Below are 19628 nucleotides of genomic sequence, written 5' to 3'. Positions count from 1 at the left end.
TATAAAATATGGTAGTCTTCCAGCTAACACACTCAGAGACTCAATGAACATAATAAAGGCAGATCTAAATAACTGGAGAAACAGTAACTAATCATAGCTAGGGAAAATCAATATAATAAAAAAAATTACAGTATCATTTCATTTACTTATTCAATGCCATACTAAATTATAAAATATTACTTTATCAAACTAGAAAAAAAAAATTAAAGAATTCACCTAGAGTGCAATTCACTGAATTTAGCAGTTCAGAAAACATTGATAAATTCTAAAAGAACAATTTTAGTTGACTTGGGAGTGGAAAGCTGAATTGCAAGGAGTGAGAAATGAACAGAAGGTTAGAAAGGCAGCTTGAGGAGATGACAAGATCAAATAAAGGTTTTTTTTTTAATTTTTCATAATTTTAAACATAGGTGAAGCTCTCTCGGGGGGGAGAGAAGCCTCAAGGTAGGAAGATAGAGACAGGATAGAAATTTTAGATACCACGAGGGGGATGACGGAGTCAAATTAGAGATATGAGGTGGTCAGAATGAGTCTTTATTAATTATCAATGAGCCACAGCTAAGCTCTGATCAAAGGACCCTTCCGAAGGCTTTTACCAGTCCAGAGATCCATATTTAATACCACACAGGTCAGAGAGATGAATAGAGAAAGATTGCAAGGACAGCCATCAGCTAGCCTGAAAGAGAGAGTGAAGGCGGAGCTTGCTGGGCTACTTATACACTTTGATACACAGTAGGTAGGGATGATCCTCATTGGTTAATGACAAGGCATAGGTGTGGTTTCTCTTAACCAGGCGAGAACAAAGAAGCTTGTTTTCCCACCTAACCTGGGGGAAGCTGGGGTCAAGGGTCAGAGGCCTTCCCAGCCATGAGCAATACTGAGCATGCTCAAGACTGAGCATGCTCTCTTTTAAGGCAATCTGCACATATCAACTGTTCCCCTTGCGCATAGCCAGGGGTGGACTGCTACATCAGGACAGTTCAGAACATTTCTCTATGTAAAAGGGAAGACAATAGCAGATGGCAAGGTTGAAAAATGAGAGTTAACAGAATAATAATAAGTAACGGAAGGAAATGAAGGGGAAAAGGAGACAGAATTTTAGCAAAAAGCAAGGGAATAAGCAAAATGTTCCTAATATTATTAGTGCTTTGATTTTTTTTGTCAACAAAATATAATGAATGGTAACATAATCCAACTAACACACAGGATGTAAAACAAGATCATGTATTTAATAGTTTCTGCCCTCAAAAAATAGTAATTTTACCCCTTTAACAAAACTGTAAGAATATCGTAAAATAGTTTGTGGTAATTAGGAATCTTACCCAAAAAAAGTAATGCTATTAGTAGATGTAGACTTTATAATAAATTAATTATAACACTGAAGGCTGAAGGATAAGTGTGTACATTGACAAATTTTTGCACAATACCTTTTCTTTTAATTCAGACAAAATGCATTCTAGTTTCTTGAATTTTCCAGAGTCCAAAATGAGATCCATGTCTAACATAAAGTCATTGATATGTGCATACTGTTTGCAAAGTAAATGTAGTTCAAAGTCTGTCATGACTTCCATATCTTCAAAAATCAAGTCAGGATTAGCTTCACAATGTGTAGGTTCCTCAAAAGAAGAAAATTTCAATTCAAAGTTTACAATATAATAAATAATATCAAATCAATCTCACAACAAGGATCCAAAGCTTTCAAGTCTCCAGGGGTGAGAAATTGTCTTCTCAAATTGAAGAATTCAATGATTCCCTCAGTCTTTTGAAAGGCAGTGTGCTGTAGCCTAGAATCAAGAAGACTTGGGTTCAAATCTTGCCCTTTCACAGTAAATAAATGTGGAACCTTGGATAGTTATCATCTTAAACCTCAGCTTCTTCATCTGTAAATTGAGGGGGATGAACTCAATGACTTCCAAGATATGTTTCAGCTCCAAAGTTATGAACCAACATGAATCAAGGAATTAAGACTGCTACTACTGGCAAGCACAGAGCTGACATCAATTAAATTATATAACACATATGATTGATTTAGGCTCAGATGAAGAAATTAGTTTAGTGACTTGCATTATTGACAACAGGGAAATAGAAACTTCAACTGTAATCTATTCTCTATTTAGACATGCAGTCATTTGCTCTGCAAAGAACTACTAATATAAGCACACTAACTACTGATTTGTTATAGTAATAACAACAGTAAAAGTTAAAGAGACTACAATCACCAAATAACCATTATACTTATGTCTTGGAATCTGGATATCACCAATTGTCTTTGTATGTCACAAAAACTAAATGAAATGAAAAAAATTTAAACTTGTGAAAACTCCTCAAAAACACTTTGCTAGTTTTTCCTCAATGTTCAACTTCCTTTGGCAGAGGAAAAAGCAAAATTTACTAAGAATAACCTTAAATTCAACATTCATTTTCACTTATAACTCAATTTGCAATTATAAAAGGTAAGAGTAAAATCGAGTCTCTGTATTCATTTCCATTACCCTTTCTCTGGTAGAGGTGTAAAAAGAAATAAAAATTGCCTAAATGTAGGAAGAAAACAAACCAAAAAAAGGATGAATTTAAAGAAGTCGCTTATGGCAATGAACTTACTGCATGATACCAAGACCTTTAGTGATATCACTAAAAGCAAACAGAGAGATGAGAATATTTTTTATTAGTAGTTGCTGTTTAGTTGTTTTCAATAGTGCCTGACTCTTCACAACCCCTTTTTGAGGTTTTCTTGGCAAAGACACTGGAGTGGTTTGCCATTTTCTTCTTCAGTTCATTTATAGGTAAGGAAACAGAGGCAAATAGGGCTAAGGTAATTGCCCAGGGCCACTCAGCTAGTAAGTTTGTAGTAAAATTGAACTGGGATCTTCCTGACTCCAAGCCCAGAGCGATAAACATTCTACAATCCAGCTATTTTTATTAAATTAAGATTTTTAAAGAAAGTATAAAATTATTTGCCACTTTAAAAAGCGCAGCAATAAATACTTCTGTATAAGTATTTTTCCTTATTATCTCCATGGGGTAAAAGAGAATGATGACTTTGTAAAAGAAATATATAGTTTAAAAGAGGTGAGGTGATATGAATAATGAAAGAAAAAAATATTTACCAGGAATAAACAAATCTACCCAGAAGACAGACATTCAAAGACCATACATGTTAACTAGTAATGCAAAGGAATGGGGTTATGAACAATAATAGCTAGACAATGATACATAAATTATACTAACTTTAATCTATTTCTTTGTTTAAACATGCAGTCTTTTGCTCTTCAAAGCACAATGCTCAGAGGCAATTTTGCAGAGAACTACTAATATAATAAGCACACTTAAAGGCCTTAAAGGCCACTAAGTGGCCTTTAAAATTATTAGCAAAGTAAAAGTTGTTAAGGATCTTACAATCAAATAACCAATATATAAATGATTTCAGGTTAAATTCTTCTGCTAGTAAATGCTTGCCTATGTCTTAGAAGTTGGTCTGAAGTGGTCAAAGGATAGAAATAATTCTCAAAAGAATTTAAAACTATTAACAATCATGTAAAAATTCAATCACTAATAACAAGAAAAAACAACCTTATGGTTTCACATTTTACATCTGGTAAAGTGGCAACAGTATATAGGTTAATGGTCACTGTTGTAGGAATTCTTGAAAGATAAGTATATTAATGTATTATAGACAGAGCTGTGAATTAATATAACCATCTTGGAAAGCAATTTGGAATTAAATAAAATATAAAGTGACTAAAATGACTGCCTTTTGACCAATACGTAATTATATACTCAAGGAGATCATGACTAAAAGGTGTCATATATAGCTTAACAATTATAGTAGTACTTTGTGGTGGCAAAGAATTTGAAACAAAGAAGATACTCATCAACTGGGGATAGGATAAATTATGCTACATGACTAAGGTAGAAAACACTGTTCTGTGGGAAATCATAAAGAAAGGGGAAGATGTAGCGCCTACTATTTTTCAGGAAGTATGCTAAGCACTTTAAAAATATTATTTCACTTGATACTCAAAGCAATCCTGGGAGGTAGGTGCTGTTATTTCTCTAACCTCTCAACCCCTATTTTATAGTTGAGGAAACTAAGGCAGTTTTTTAAGACCAGATTTAAACACAGGTCTTCCTTACTCTGGGTCCAGGACTCTATCCACTGCACTACTTAGCTGCCTATAACCATACTGAAAGAAAGAAGCAGAAGAAGGCTTAAATGAACTAATGCAAAGTGAAATAAGCAGAATTAGAAAGGCAATGACAACAATGTGAAGAATCACCACAAAACTATCAAAATGAAGGTTGAAAATTATTAAGAATAAGAGTGGAACAAGGGGGCAGCTGGGTAGCTCAGTGAATTGAGAGCCAGGCCTAGAGAAGGGAGGTCCTAGGTTCAAATCTGGCCTCAGACACTTCCCAGCTGTGTGACCCTGGGCAAGTCACTTAACCACCATTGCCTAGCCCTTACCACTCTGCCTTGGAACCAATACATAGTACTGATTCCAAGATAGAAGGTAAGGGTTTAAAAAAAAAAAAGAAGAAGAGTGGTTCCAAAGAAGACCTAAGAAGACACCTCCCAAACTCCTTTGCAGAAATGGAAGGGTCACAAGTCTGGAACGCTGAATATGAACGCATGAAAATGTTTTTCAATGTAATGATTGGATTTGCTGAATTTTCTTCTCTTCTTATTCTTTCTTTTACAAATTCTCTATTATATGGGATAACTCTGGGAAAGGGGAAGAGATTGAAAATCTAAGTGATTATCAAAAAACCCAAAGATCTGGGAATCAAAGAGAACATCAAAAAACCTAGATATCAATAAAAATCTATTAAAAAGTTTTGTAATTGATTGCATGGACTAGAAAGAACATGAGAGCATGGGCTATATTCTTGGCACAAATTTCAATAATCGAAGGTCACTTCTAAATTATAGGAGGAAGAAGAAGAAGCAGTAGAATAAAATTTTAGTGGCTTTTCTGGTTTGGGTTTTTGTTTTTTTTTGAGGGGGGGTACAATATACTGGGCACTCTTCTGAGGGTAAAGTTACTTTTTTTTTGACAAGGGTTTCAAACTCATTTTGTAACACATTTATGGGCTATGGAAGTACTGGTTTTAAGCTCTAGAACACAGAATAAAAAGAAACTGGAAAAATTTTGGAGGAAAATAGTGGAAATTAAGTTTAATGTCCTGCTGAAAATTTGTCATATCATATATTTTGACACAAAGTAATTACCTACTATTTAGACAGGGAAAAGAGTGAGTACTTCAGTTTTCTTTCTTGACTTGTTACCAATGTAGTAGGATTCCATATATCTGATTTATCAAGTTTAGAGAATTACTAAATCAGAATAAAAGTGAATTCTTAAAAGGGCATTTATGATTCCAGGCAAACTTTCCATTAAGTTACAGAAATTAAATGAGGAAATATGAGTATGATTCAAGAATTTTTGTTTAACAATCCTATAGAACTTTAAAAAGGAATGCTATCCACATCAGAAAAAGAACTACAGCAGCAGTAGAAATACAGAAGAAAAACATATGATTTATTACTTGGTTATACGGTATATGATTTGGGGTTGTGGTTCTTAAAAGATTATTACAAATAAGAATAATATGAATATAGGTCTTGAGTAATAAGATATATAAATCAGTGGAATTGCTTGTCAGCTCCGGAAGCAGGGCGAAGGGAAGAAGAGAGGGAGAGAACATAAATCATGTCACCATGGAAAAAAAATTCTAAAAAAATAAATAAAATAATGTGGGGAAAAAATTTTTGTTTAAGTAGAATTTTGCGAACATAAATAACCAAAGTTTGGGAATGAAAAATAATATAATTCTCATTCCTTTTTCTTTTAGGTAAGAGCTCTGAAAAACATTTTAAAACTTCCAAGAGTTTTAAATGCATCTTTTGACTTCTTGATCATCTGCATTCAGACCACCTACCACATTGATAACAATTACTAATATTCACCTTTTGCTAACTTTCTTGTTCATTCAAGTACAGTAGATATATAGCACTAAATGAATTAAAATGCTTTCTTAAAAACAGTGAACATTAAACAAAACAATTAAACACTCCTAGTAACTATCACCATTGAAATTAACATATCAACGCACAAGATATTTTAGATCTGATTAGATCTATTAGATCTAGCCCCATTAGAATTATCCTTTTATTTTCATTTTCTTTTCTCCATGATTATGCTTTGAGCATGCTTGTTTGTTAGCTATCCCCCCTTTGCATTAATTCATGAAGATCTTTTCAAAATTGCTTTGTATTTCTCATATTTATTGACTTTAATTCCATTGTAGTACCCTCATACATTAAATTACCCCCAACAGATACAACTAGGTGTGTGTGTGTGTGTGTGTGTGTGTGTGTGTGTACATGCATAATACTGCTAGCTTTTTTATTATCAATAACCCTTTCACAGTACAAGCCTAACAATGTATTTACTGGATCAAAGGATATAATTGTTTTCACTAAATTTTATTGGATAATGTCAGATTGGAGCCCAAAAGATTAAAAAAAACTAGCAATTCAACCAGTAGTGAATAAGAATTCCTGCTTTTCAATAACCCTGCCAAGCACCTAATTTCCTTGCTTTTATTTTCTTCCTACTTAAAAGGTATGAAAAGTGGTACCTCACAGCTGATTGCATTTTGCAAGTGACAACCCACAATTAGTATCTCCTCTTTTGAAAATGGTCTATTCTTACTTATAATAACTATGGGCTTTTTTAAAATCCTTAACTTTGGTCTTAGAATCAATACTAAGAAACAGTTCCAAAGCATAAAAGCAGGAAGGGCTAGGGAACTGGGGTCAAGTGATTTGCCCAGGGTCACAAAGTTAGGATGTGTATAAGGCCACATTTAAACCCAGGACGCCCACCTCCAGGCTTGGCTCTCTATCCACTGAGGCATCTAGCTGCCCCCTCTATTTGGTTTTAGCATAGTATTTAATTTGACTTTCACAGAATATAGGGTATCAGAATTGGAAGGAACTTTAGAGTATTTCTAATCCAACATATTCATTTTCCAAACAATGAGGAAATGGAATGCCTAAAAAAATGAAAGGACTTGCTTAAAGGTCATGTAGGAAACAAAAGGAAGATTTGAGATTTGTAGCTTAGGCTAAAAGTGCTGTGAGCTGGAGAGTAAAGAGAATTACACAATGATAATTTATTCTTACCTTTAGCATAAGCTGTGACATTATTTTGAGTTTTTCAGCTGTGTAGTATTGACGATGTAATAAAGGGTGATTGGCCATTTTTCTTAGTTGCATCATCACATTGCCCATTTCTGAGCTTTTCTCTGCAATCCAAGAAGTGCATATTGAATTAAAAAATAATAATAATAATGATATAAATAATAACAATAACCGTACATACTCAATTTTTAAAATCTTTTAGTTCAATGAGATAAAGAACAAACAAAAAAACCACTATGCAACTAAAAGCAACACATATCCATAAACCAGGATTTAAAATGGAGTGCCCAAATCAGTTATACCCATGCCATTGATGGATTTCTTCATTTTGTTAAAAAGGCCAAAGTACAGTTGTTCTTGTTTTTCTGACATTGCACACAGCTCGACACAATCTTTTTTGGGAGGTAGCTGCTTAAGGACCTAAGAAGATGAAAAAGAATCCATTTTAGAGACAAGTTTCCTAGTTTAAATAAAACAGAATGCTACTAACCAATACATAGGAAGAGATTACCTCTTCTTTTACTCTTCTCAGAATAAATGGCTTTATAATTTGCTTAGCATGTGCTATTCTCTCCTTTTCATATATACTTTGTTCTTCAGCTGACTTCTAATGGAAGAAAAAAATAAGCAAACTTAGGAAATCTCAACAATTTAGGTGGCTTATTTATAAGCAATCAAACAATACTCATGGATCCAAAACTCTTGACTTCTTCCACACCTACATTCACCCTCTCTCCAAATTTCCCAAACTGTTTCCAGGAAAGATTTAGCTTTTAAAGAGAATGTGATTAGGTATTATAGTTTGAACTCTTAAATACTTATATTTCAGGAACCACTCTGGTTATGTTTATATAAGCTATTTAAAAAAATATGTGCCAATTTTAGCATTTTTCCTTGAGCAATAAGGACAAGTAATAAGCATTTTTCCCCCCTTTGCACTACTGGTAAAAATGTGCTGCTCCTCTATCCAAAGGCTTTCACTTTCCATCAACCAAGCAGAATGACCACAGTCCAGTTTGGAGATCCTTTTCACCAAGAACCATTTCTAAATGGCTTAAGCTTCCCCCTCAACAGATTCAAACTAAAAGAAACAAGGAATGAAAACTGGTCTTGGGTATGTGAATATATAAAATGTGCTTTCATCTTACTGCTTTGGAAGAGAACATTCTTCTGATCTCACTGGTGCTGCTACTGAACATATGAGGCATGACGAAATTTAAGAGAGACATGAGTTCCAATAGATTATTCTGAACAGGAGTGCCTGTTAGAAGCAGACGATTCTTTGCCTATGATAAGGAAAGAAATCAAAGTTGGGTATTTAAAAGAACACATGCATATGTTCCCCACAAACACATTCCCCCAAAACCTAAAAGTAAATGTGCTAGTAATTTGTTCCAGGAGGGGGAAATCTTCTAATTCCAATTCCCTCACTTTACTGAGGGGAAAAAAGGCCCAAGGGCATTACCAATGGTCATATACCTAATGGATAGGACAAGCAATTTGGAAACTCCAGACTCAAGCCTCTTTGGCCAACAGTTTTTCTACCAAGTCAGTATTTCCCTTTCTGCCAAAAGGGGTGAGAGTACTAGCTGTTTTTCAACAGATCAACATTTCTGTATAAATCTGTTCTGTGTTTAAGCTGACCCATGTGTTATCCTGACCAACATCTTTTCTTCCAATACGGCACTCCTATCATGTACTACTGACGTTTCAAATTTGAAGTTCCTACAAAATAGTTTATACATTTGATTTGTGAGTTTTAAAAATCTGTCTTTTTTAAAAACAGAGAAGGAAATGCATACGTTAATGGTCATGAGGTGCTGGTAGCGTACAGAGCCCATATTCTTCAACATGTGGCCCTCGTCGAAGATTGCATAGTTAAGTTTCAGCCGTCGAAATAGATTGCGGTCATCAGAACTGCTAATTGCACAATTATACCTATTGCAAATAAAAAATTACAGGACAGTGTTCTAAAAAGTTCAGAAATCTAGAGATTTGTACATTCCATAAAACATTTCACCCAAAAGGAAGCATTGATTCATTTGCATTAATTAGGAAATAAAGGAGTAGGAATTATTCCCCTCAGAATTGACTATGATAAAAAAATAGGAATGATAGGAATTATGTCAAAAATATTGATATAATTTGGCAAGAATATCCTTCTACTGAGCAGGAGGTTTAGTTAAAAGTGACAAAATATTTTTATAATAAAACTGACTAGCAACTAACTTTAAATAATTTGAGTTCTAACCAAGTATGAGCAAATATACAGCTGGGCATCAGGTGATGGGAGTAAAGGGGACACAACAAAATTGTATTATGTTAAAAAAATGAATATTCAGTATTTAACAAAAAAAGGATGGCTCAAATGCTACACTGGTACACCAAGATAATCAAATATTCAATCAACATTTTATAGATAGTGCTAGGTATTATCTATTACAACTATTAAGAGAATTGTCTTCAGCACATTAGGTAGAATCTTGAAAGAGCTGTTATTGAAAACCACAGATAGTACTTGAATGGGATGAAAAAATATTCAAATATGGTGAGGGAAATGTATTCACTTATGAAATCAATGAACAAAACAAAGTTATATTTTTAATAAGCATAATAATTTCAACTGTCTACCATGTATTACATTAATTTATTTTTAAAAAATCTTGATTACTGTGCCTAAATAACTACTCAAAGATGAGTCCTTAAATAAGTTTATAAGCCATGAGATCAAACAAAAATGATGGAAATGGAATGAGTAATGTGAAATAGGCCATCTTTTGTTGCCTGAATGAACAACCACGTAACCAAATAATTATTATATTTTTACACCAAGCATTGCTAATGTGAAAGGTGATGTAAAAAGTCCAGTCTAGTATTGATAAGGTATAATTAAGAATGATCTTATATTCTCAAATAAAACAATCATAATTGTTGCCACTAGTCCTATTATATACTATTATTAAGAAATAAAACATTTTTTCCTCTTCAGTCTTGCTAATAATTTTATTACTTACGTAGTCACAATCACATTGAAGTCTACAACTTTATTATGAATATCATATCTAAGCTGTTTGCGATCTTCTTGAGAACCTAGAGATAAAAATGTGGTTAGAAAAACTATTCTTTCAAGTTATATGCAATGGATACAAATTGTGAATATTTTTCATTCTTTATGCTTCAAGTTAAGTGACCAGGCTATTTAAGGTACTATGCATGGCTCTGGAGATATAGACAAAAATGAGAGAGAACCAGGCCTTAAAGCCAAAAGGACCTGGGTTCATATCTATCCTCAGACATTTCCTAGCTGTGTGACCCTAAGTCATTTAACACCAATTATCTAGCCTTTATTTAGTATTGATTCTTAGATAAAAGGGCTAAAAAAATAAAGAATATCTGATTGTGGGGTTAGGGAGAGAGAGAAGACACACACACATCAGCAAGTGTGACCTAAGGAAGATTCTCTTCCATGAGAGTTGTAGATAACAATACCATAAGAAAGCTTGAGGTATGAGAAATTATTTTTGGTGAGGATAATGGGGAAATTTTCATAGAGATATTAAATTAGAGTATTGCCTTGAAAGAAATAAAGGATTTTAACAGGAACATAAAAGAGAACATTCAGACATAGGATCAGGCTGGTGGTTGCTCTCCAAAGTAGGCTAGTGCAGGACTAGGTTAGATAGTAGTGGTTCAGTTTGGTGGGAACACTCAGCGCATGAAAAAGAGCAGTGATGAAACTGCAATCAAATTTGGGCCAGCCTGCAGTGGGCCTCAAATGCAAAGGGCTAAGAAGTTTCAGTACTGTCACTGAGGCATAATAGAAATACTGAAGGCTTTGAATTGGAATGTGATGTAGTCATAAGTGGACAATCATGTAAAGGATGTCCTTGAGAGAAAAACAATACCACAATAATCCAGGAGTAAGTTACAAAGTCTTATGTACAATGATGATAGAAATAAAGAGGAGGAACAACCTCCAGGAAGTGATGCAGAGCGAGAGGAGCAGAACCAGGAGAACATTGTACACAGAGACTAATACACTGTGGTATAATCGAACGTAATGGACTTCTCCATTAGTGGCGGTGTAATGTCCCTGAACAACTTGCAGGGATCCAGGAGAAAAAAACACCATTCATAAGCAAAGGATAAACTATGGGAGTGGAAACACCGAGAAAAAGCAACTGCCTGAATACAGAGATTGAGGGGACATGATAGAGGATAGACTCTAAATGAACACTAATGCAAATACTATCAACAAAGCAATGGGTTCAAATCAAGAAAACATCTAATGCCCAGTGGACTTACGCGTCGGCTATGGGGGGTGGGGGGGAGGAAAAGAAAATGATCTATGTCTTTAACGAATAATGCTTGGAAATGATCAAATAAAATATATTTAAAAAAAAAAAGAAAGAAATAAAGAGGAGAGGAAAGGAAAGGGAAGAGAGCCAAAGGTGACTCCAAGGTTTTTCTATTGGGTAATAAAAGCAATATAAAATATACTTACCATAATAAAAGAGGACATCTAGATTAGAGCACCATAAATTAACTTCTCTTATCCAATTGTCTATAAAATAAAAAGTAGCTGTTAGTTGTTCCTGCTACATAATATGCACAGAAAATCAACAGTATAACTAGCCCTTATTTTAAGAAGTTATTAAATCATACACTCTACCATAAACTGAAATCAAATAGGATTTTTACTACACACAGATTAAAACTATTACCTTATTCTATAAAAGTAGTTTACAAGTTTGAATCTTATTATGATTTAAATATTTACCAAGAAATGACATTAAATTTAATGTACTAGACTAAGCATAACAAATTAAAAAGATTTGCCTTACAAGTGAAATTATTGGTGTTTCAGGAGAACAAAATTTCAACTTTTCTTTCAACAAAAGTTTTATGAGTCTTATCAAGAGTAACAAGAGCTAAAGGCAGAATTTCTACAAGTGTATATTTTTATTCATCTAATAGACTAATCAGATCAAAAAGTTGGTCAAGGATGGAAAATATAAAAAACTAATTTTGAAAAGATTAGTCTATTATTTGAACTCTGTCAATCAATCAACACTGAATGTCATGCTTCCAATAATATTTGGCAATTAAGTAATTTTGTTATACATATCCATTTTAAATCAGTTTTACCTATAATCAATTATATTTTAGTGACAAATAAAGCAGTTGATTTTCAAAGATAAGAAAAAATAACTGTGGGACACTTGGAACTGTGTTTTGGACAGCTAACTAATGAGCATACATTAAACCAAACAGATGAGAATTCTTTCATTTTATTAACATGCTTTGCAGGTATATGTACAAGTAGAGAAAGAAAGTGATACATTCTTGCAAACTAAAGTATACCTTGTTACTCAGTAACTTAAATGCCCAGGCTGAAATATGGTAAAGATATGAAAGAAGTTTGTAAACTACTAAGATGCTTTCTTTATGCCATTAAGTCTTTAATATTAAAAAAAAAATTCTAAATTTTATAGCTCCAAAAAAACCCATTAAATGTCCAAATATGCAAAATAAAACCACGAACTCTTATTTAAAATTCATTTGAAAAAAAAAACAGGCATATTAAACAAATAAACATGTTGATTGCTTTTTCATATATTTATTTACTGAAGCATATTTTTTAGATTTTCTTGCTGGGTACTTAAAATATAGTTGAAGCCAGCATATTTATAATTGATGCTTCAGTTTTTATTAACTCAAATTTTTCTCTGTACTCAATTCACATGGGTAGGTGAACTCAATGGATTCAAGATTTGTCTCCCAACAGAGTACAACTCTATAGCCCCCAGTAGTGAGAATAGGCCCTTCCATGCCTACCATTTTCTATTCAGTGTTTGTCCACATCTATCCAATGTGCTACAAACAAGTATTCATTTTAATTGGATATTGCAAAAGTGTTAGTGAGGTTCTTTGGTCATCTACCTGTCACACTTCACTCTCAACATTTGAGCAGCTCACCTTTTCTTTTAATCTTTAATCTTTTTATTTTTCTTTACATTTCCTCATCACTTATTGTCCTCTTGTTTTATAGACCTTTTCATTCTTTGAAGAATATTACAAAGCAACAATAATAGAATTATTATTGAAAAGCTGGTCCTTTAAGTAGTTTTGCAACTCAGCTCATTTTCTTCCTGTTAACTCTGGGTCAAACTTGTCCATCTGTTCTGTCTGACTTGATAGAATCTTCTGCAGAAGAATGTTCATTTAAATTGATCTTATAAACTGCAGTGTTTCCAGTACTAATGCAAGCAGCATCTGGAGGACCTTACTAGGCACTAGAATCTCTTTTTAAGCATGGATTCTGTGTTGGATCTTCTCCACCACAATGGTCAACATCTTTGGCAAATATCAATCTCCTGGTTTTATGCCTTGCTTGATGTGCCATTCCTTCCTTCTTCCTAGCCCAGGATATTATTAGTGCAGTCCATTCATGAGCTCAATCTGATCCATTCCCAGCCTGGGCTGGCTTGTTCTTCTTTAGGCATCCTGGTAGACCTCTTGCTCTTGAGGGCTCACTATTGGGTGCCTAAAAAGACACTGAATTGTCCCAGAACTATGGAAATCCACCAGCCTCAACCCATCCAGTATTAGGGATTATAAGTGTACACGTGTTCTTTTCCACCTTTCAAGGAATTATGAATGACTTTGCTAGACAAAAAGACTTTGTAAGAATTTGAAAAGTAGCACCATAATCAACATACAAGATCTTATATAAACCAACAAACAATAAGATCTTATAATCTCTACATCTTTTAGTTAGTTATGAAAAGGTAAAGATATGCTATACTGGTGAATAATATCTGAAAAAATCTGCTTTTTCCTTATTAATACCCTCAACACGGGTTCACTCAATTCATATAGTTGACTCTCAAAGATTTAGTCTAAATGAGAGAAAAGCTATAAAGGTTAGTAGTTGCTGCTATTCTCTCAGAGGCCTTTTTCAGTATTAATAAGGTCCAATATACCTTTGGAAGCTTCCCCTCCTTTTTGAGAAACTTTGTATATACCAATCCCTCAACATGTTCATCATTGTTTCAACTCCAACATAGTTCTTACACACGTAGTTTAATATAGTTGTTCTTCTCGTCTTTGTGCCATTTCGAACCAATGTGACATTAGAGTTCCACTGTCCTTAAAGGAGAAAAGTTTGTTATAATTTTTCCCCCATTTTTCTTCCAGTTGTTGTCCTGTTTCCATTTTCATCCATAAATGCCCTTGGAGTGATGTTTACTTAGATACCTGCCCAATTGTCTTTAAATCAGTTTGATCCTTTCTTGTTTTTTTTTTCTGTCTTGGAACAATACTACTCATATATATATAATGACAGATACGTTTGTCATAAGATTTTATGAACAAATTCCTATTCTAATATTTCATTTATTTTATAAACAAATTTCTATTCTGACCTGCTGTTATCTTTGGCAAACATCTGTGTGGCAAAGAAATCAAATGTTTGTTGAATAAAGCCCTGTCTAGGCCCCCTTCTGGTCTCCTTTATTTATTACTGGTTAAATATCTCAACAAAATTAGTGTTTCTATTCTCCGTTTTCCATTCTCAATTACTCGTTTAAATAATTCCAGGTTATTAAGCTGCTTCAATTTATGCCATATCTTTTTCTTATTGTTATTTTATTTTTTACCAACTCTGATCTTAGCTTTAAAATGTTGATATCTGACTATTCATGGATAGCTGACTCAGGAATAATACTGCACTATTAACACCATTTTTCTGGCAAAGTATAATCTTTTTCATTTGTTACTGTGTTAGCTGGTACTCACCATGTCAGGACCTACCATCTTTTTTCTCAAAAGAAAACAACAAACCAAAAAAAAAACAAAACAAACCATAAAAACAACAACCCCAAACTGTTCATGATATAGAGGCATGAAATTTCTATGTTATTCACAGGTCTTTATCTTCTCATATTTCTTCTTATGTTTTCCCACCTTACTTTTCACCAATTTCACCCCTTTTCTATTTTTTCCACTTTGCAATATTTTTGTTTTTTTTTTAATTCTGAAAGGCCTTATGAAGTTCATGTAATTACTCTAACAATTTATCCTTAGTAACCAATGTGGTGTGCAAGTGATAATCACTTTCACTGTGGTCAGCATACAACTGATTGAGTGGTGAAGAAAAGACAAAAATCTACAGTGTGTGTGTGTTTAATGATTTTTTAAAAGAGGGAAGAGGAATACTTTACTCAATAGAACAAAACATAAGTCTTTAAAGTCTTTTCTTTCCAACAAGATGTCCTTTTGGGCATTTAACATAGAAGATTCCCTGATAAATACAACCAAAATGAACTTTGTACAAAGATTCTGAGAAATGTCAAGCAAGGTAGCAAATGATGTTGGTTGCAAATGATTTTGTTTGAACTGCAGCAAGTGCTATGGAATCTTATTGAATAAAATTCATTGTCATTTAAAATCTGCTTAACAGTGTACATATGGAATATTATACAAATATGGCCATTGTATAGATTATTCATTGACTTATTCTGTAAGAATGCCTTCAGGAAAGGCACATTTGGAAAGCTGCAGTATTCTTAATTATTTCAAACCATTTCTTATTGTAAAAGCTCATCCTTTTAATATCACTATATTCCTGGAGATAATACATGGATGCAATTAATGAAAGACCACACTCTGAAGAGATTTAATATTACTGCTGACCCAAAGGATAGTGGAAGCACATGGTGAGAATAAACAGGCTGCAACACATTACTAAGAGAAGTTAGATAAAATACATCATGAAGGAAATATATGACCAGAAAGAAAAGATGAGCCATCATCACAAAGCAAGGATCAAGAATAATAGATGCTTTACTGGTGGTCACAAAGGGAAGATCTTGGAAGGAAGACATGAAAAAAAACCTCCACAGACACGTGGATGACTTGGGAGAAGGAATACTAATTTCAATGAGGGAAGAGAACAGATTTTGCAAACTAAAAATCAGTGATTTTGAGTTTTTGTGTCCAAATTCTATTAACCATTAGGAAGGTTAACAAACATCTATAGCACAGAGGTCATTTCAAATGGCTTGTACTTTGCTTCACAGAGAACAAGTTTTGCCAGGCTAAACTTAGTTCCATTTTCAAAAAAAAAAAAAAGTGATGAAATGGGTAAATTGATCATATGGTTCTCCCTGTGTCTCTCCCTCTACATGAAAAAACGATTGTTTTAAACCAGCTGTTTACATGAAATTAAAGAAAAAATATCACAGGAAGCTACCTAGCTTAAATTGGTTTTATGATTTTTCTTGAGGCAGTATGTTCTGGGATCATGCATGGTGAATTAAAATAAAATGGAGTTGGTTAAAATCAACTCTTAAAAATCTACTCTGAAGTGATAATACATGTATAACCCAGTGGAATTGCTCTTTCCAGAAGGGGGGAGGAAAGAGAGGAGGGAGAGAACATGAATCATGTAACCATGGAAAAATACTTAAAAAAAAATTTCAAGCCACTCGTAATATGGTAAACATATAGCAAGGGGATGATGCTTAATCTGGAGCAGGTTTAGGGAGAATATGACAGCCAGCTTCAAATCTTTAATAATTTAGTCCCATGAAATAAGCTTGTTATACTTGGCCCAAGAGATCAATTAGGAGAAATAGTTGGAAGCTTGAAGGAAGCAAATTTAGTATTGAAGGAAGGAAAAGCTTCTCAAAAGAACTCTTAAGTCAAGGCTATATGATTCACTTGTTCTAAAGCGCCTGGTCTTTTCTCCAACACCACCGCTCTACTTGTATTCCAGAGAGGCAGAGCCCAGACTGGATTCTATCTGCCATGCTCTTTCTACTTGGTTACAGTGGCATCATTGTGAGTATTCTAATTCATCTGCCACCCACTGCTACCCTATATATGTAGCAAATTACTCTTCTCATTCCTTAGTCATTTAATTGCCTATGTCCCACCTACTGTATTCTCATCTCCATTTTCCCCAGCTCTATCCTTCTCATGTCCTAAGGTCTGGCTTCCACCAAATGATACTGTATCCTTAGACTTTTCCAGCACTGGCTAACCCATCTTAAACACGCCCTGTATAATCTAGTCCTAGATGTGGACAAAGACATTCCTTGGGCCCTAGTGAAACATCTACACTTTTCTTGTGCTGCCAGCATTCAGCAACCTCTCCTCTTTTATTATTTTTTTTAACCCAAACACAAATTACAAAAGACATTATCGATTGGCCCCCAAGTAATTCTCTCTCCATCTTTTTTTAAATCCTACCTTCCATCTTAGAATCAATAATGTGTATTGGTTCCAAGGCAGAAGAGTGGTAAGGTCTAGGCAATGGGGATTAAGTGACTTGCCTACAATTACATAGCTATAAGGTGTCTGAGGCCACATTTGAACCTAGGACTTTTTGGGCTCTCAACCTGGCTCTCAATCTACTGGGCTACCTAGCTGCCCCATTCTCTTTTTTCAAAATGGGTTTCATGCTCGACTCTCTTCTCTCCTCAATCCTGAGGAACTCAACATTCATATTTGATATTTCCTTCAAAGCCCAATATCTAAGTATATTTTGCATGATAATACATTATAACCCAGATCAAACTTTTTATTATTTTGGGGGGGAAGGAGGGGACAGGGGATGGACAGAACTGAAAATGAATCAATAGTTCTTTGACTTTCAATTTTATTAATTTCTCCTTTGAGTTTTAGGATCTCTAATTTAGTCTTCATCTGAGGATTTTTAATTTGTTCACTTTCTAATTTTTTAATTTGCATGCCCAATTCATTGACCTCTGCCCTTCTTAATTTGTTAATATATGAACTCAAGGATATAAATTTCCCCCTGAGTACTGCTTTGGCTGCATCCCATAGGTTTTGAAAGGATGTCTCATCATTGTCATTTTCTTCAATGAAGTTATTAATTGTTTCTATGATTTGTTCTTTAACGAACTGGTTTTGGAGAATCGTATTGTTTAATTTTCAATTAATTTTCGATTTACCTCTCCATGTTCCCTTACTAATTATTATTTTCATTGCATTGTGATCTGAGAAAGTTGCATTTATTATTTCTGCTCTTTTGCACTTGTTTGCAATGTTTTTATGCCCTAATACATGGTCAATTTTTGTGAATGTACCATGTGCTGCAGAAAAGAAGGTATATTCCTTTTTGTCTCTATTTTTCTCCACATGTCTACTAACTCTAATTTTTCTAAGATTTCATTCACTTTTCTTATACCTCTTTCTTATTTATTTTTTGGTTTGATTTATCTAGTTCGGATAGAGGAAGGTTCAGGTCTCCCACTAGTATAGTTTTTCTATCTATTTTGTCCTCAAGTTCCTCTAGTTTCTCCTTTAGAAATTTGGATGCTATGCCATTTGGTGCATACATGTTGAGTACAGATATTTCCTCACTGTCTACACTGCCTTTTATCAGGATGTAATTACCTTCCCTATCTCTTTTAACTAGATTTATTTTTACTTTGGCTTTGTCCAATATCATGATTGCGACTCCTGCCTTCTTTTTGTCAGTTGATGCCCAATAGATTTGGCTCTACCCTCTTACTTTCACACTATGTGTATCTACCTTTCTCATATGTGTTTCTTGTAGACAGCATATGGTAGGGTTTTGGACTCTAATCCACTCTGCTATTCGCTTGCATTTTATGGGTGAGTTCATTCCATTCACATTCAGAGTTATGATTACTAGCCAGAACTGAATTATGATTACCAGCCAGAACTGAAAATGAAAGATGATTTGGATCTTATAATTTCAGAAAACATATGTTGAAAATCATTACTATATGTAATTGCAAAAATAAAATATCTTTGAATAAAGAAAGAAAAGACAGTTCCTACTCAGGAGCTTGTAGTCTAATGAGAGAGACAACATACAATTCTTTAAAAAGAAGATATAGATAGAACTAGAGATAATCAATAAAAGGAAAGCCCTAATAAGAAAGAAGGGGAAAAGGGAGGTCAAGAAAGGATTCTCATAGAAAGCTGAGACCTGAAACCAAGAAACAGAGATGAGTTAAAAAAAAAAAACTACATGCATGAGGTAATATGCCTGGAGTGGGGAGAAAAGGTGTCTTATTCAAGGAATAGCAAGGTGAGTCACTGTCAATGGGCTGCAAAAGTTTGGGGAGAGGGGGCAAATATAAAGTATAAATATAGTAAGAAGTGGCCAGGTTATAAAAGTTTTAGAATTTATTATTAATCATGAAGGTGATAGAAAACCACTGGGGTTGACTGAATAGATATGAAATGGCTCCCTTTTGAACTATATGAAAGATTCTTCTCAGTTTCCTTTGCTGAGGTTTATTATCACATCACACTCCTTAAATGTGGGTGTAATTCAAGGCTTTGTCCTGACCCTTTTCCCCCCTATACTCTCTCTCAGCTTCAGTGGGTTTAAATCATCTGTGTAAAATGATCCATA

General features: G+C 34.0%; 1 protein-coding gene across 9 annotated transcripts in view; it reads right to left on the bottom strand.

The window, feature by feature from the left end:
• SMARCAD1 (SWI/SNF-related, matrix-associated actin-dependent regulator of chromatin, subfamily a, containing DEAD/H box 1) overlaps window positions 1-19628 on the bottom strand; it is a 103739-nt gene that overhangs the window by 20717 nt on the left and 63394 nt on the right. For all 9 annotated transcript variants that reach the window (XM_007495727.3, XM_016422971.2, XM_016422974.2 and 6 more), the window contains 8 exons: window positions 11712-11771; window positions 10222-10297; window positions 9010-9145; window positions 8356-8493; window positions 7719-7814; window positions 7510-7627; window positions 7190-7311; window positions 1428-1616 (listed from right to left, as the gene is read on the bottom strand). In XM_007495727.3, the coding sequence (XP_007495789.2) occupies window positions 1428-1616; window positions 7190-7311; window positions 7510-7627; window positions 7719-7814; window positions 8356-8493; window positions 9010-9145; window positions 10222-10297; window positions 11712-11771 (935 nt within the window). The remainder of the gene's footprint in view (window positions 1-1427; window positions 1617-7189; window positions 7312-7509; window positions 7628-7718; window positions 7815-8355; window positions 8494-9009; window positions 9146-10221; window positions 10298-11711; window positions 11772-19628) is intronic.

Source organism: Monodelphis domestica, chromosome 6 (genome assembly GCF_027887165.1).
Source record: "Monodelphis domestica isolate mMonDom1 chromosome 6, mMonDom1.pri, whole genome shotgun sequence".
NCBI lineage: Eukaryota > Metazoa > Chordata > Mammalia > Didelphimorphia > Didelphidae > Monodelphis > Monodelphis domestica.
This window is presented reverse-complemented; position numbering and strand designations above follow the sequence as displayed.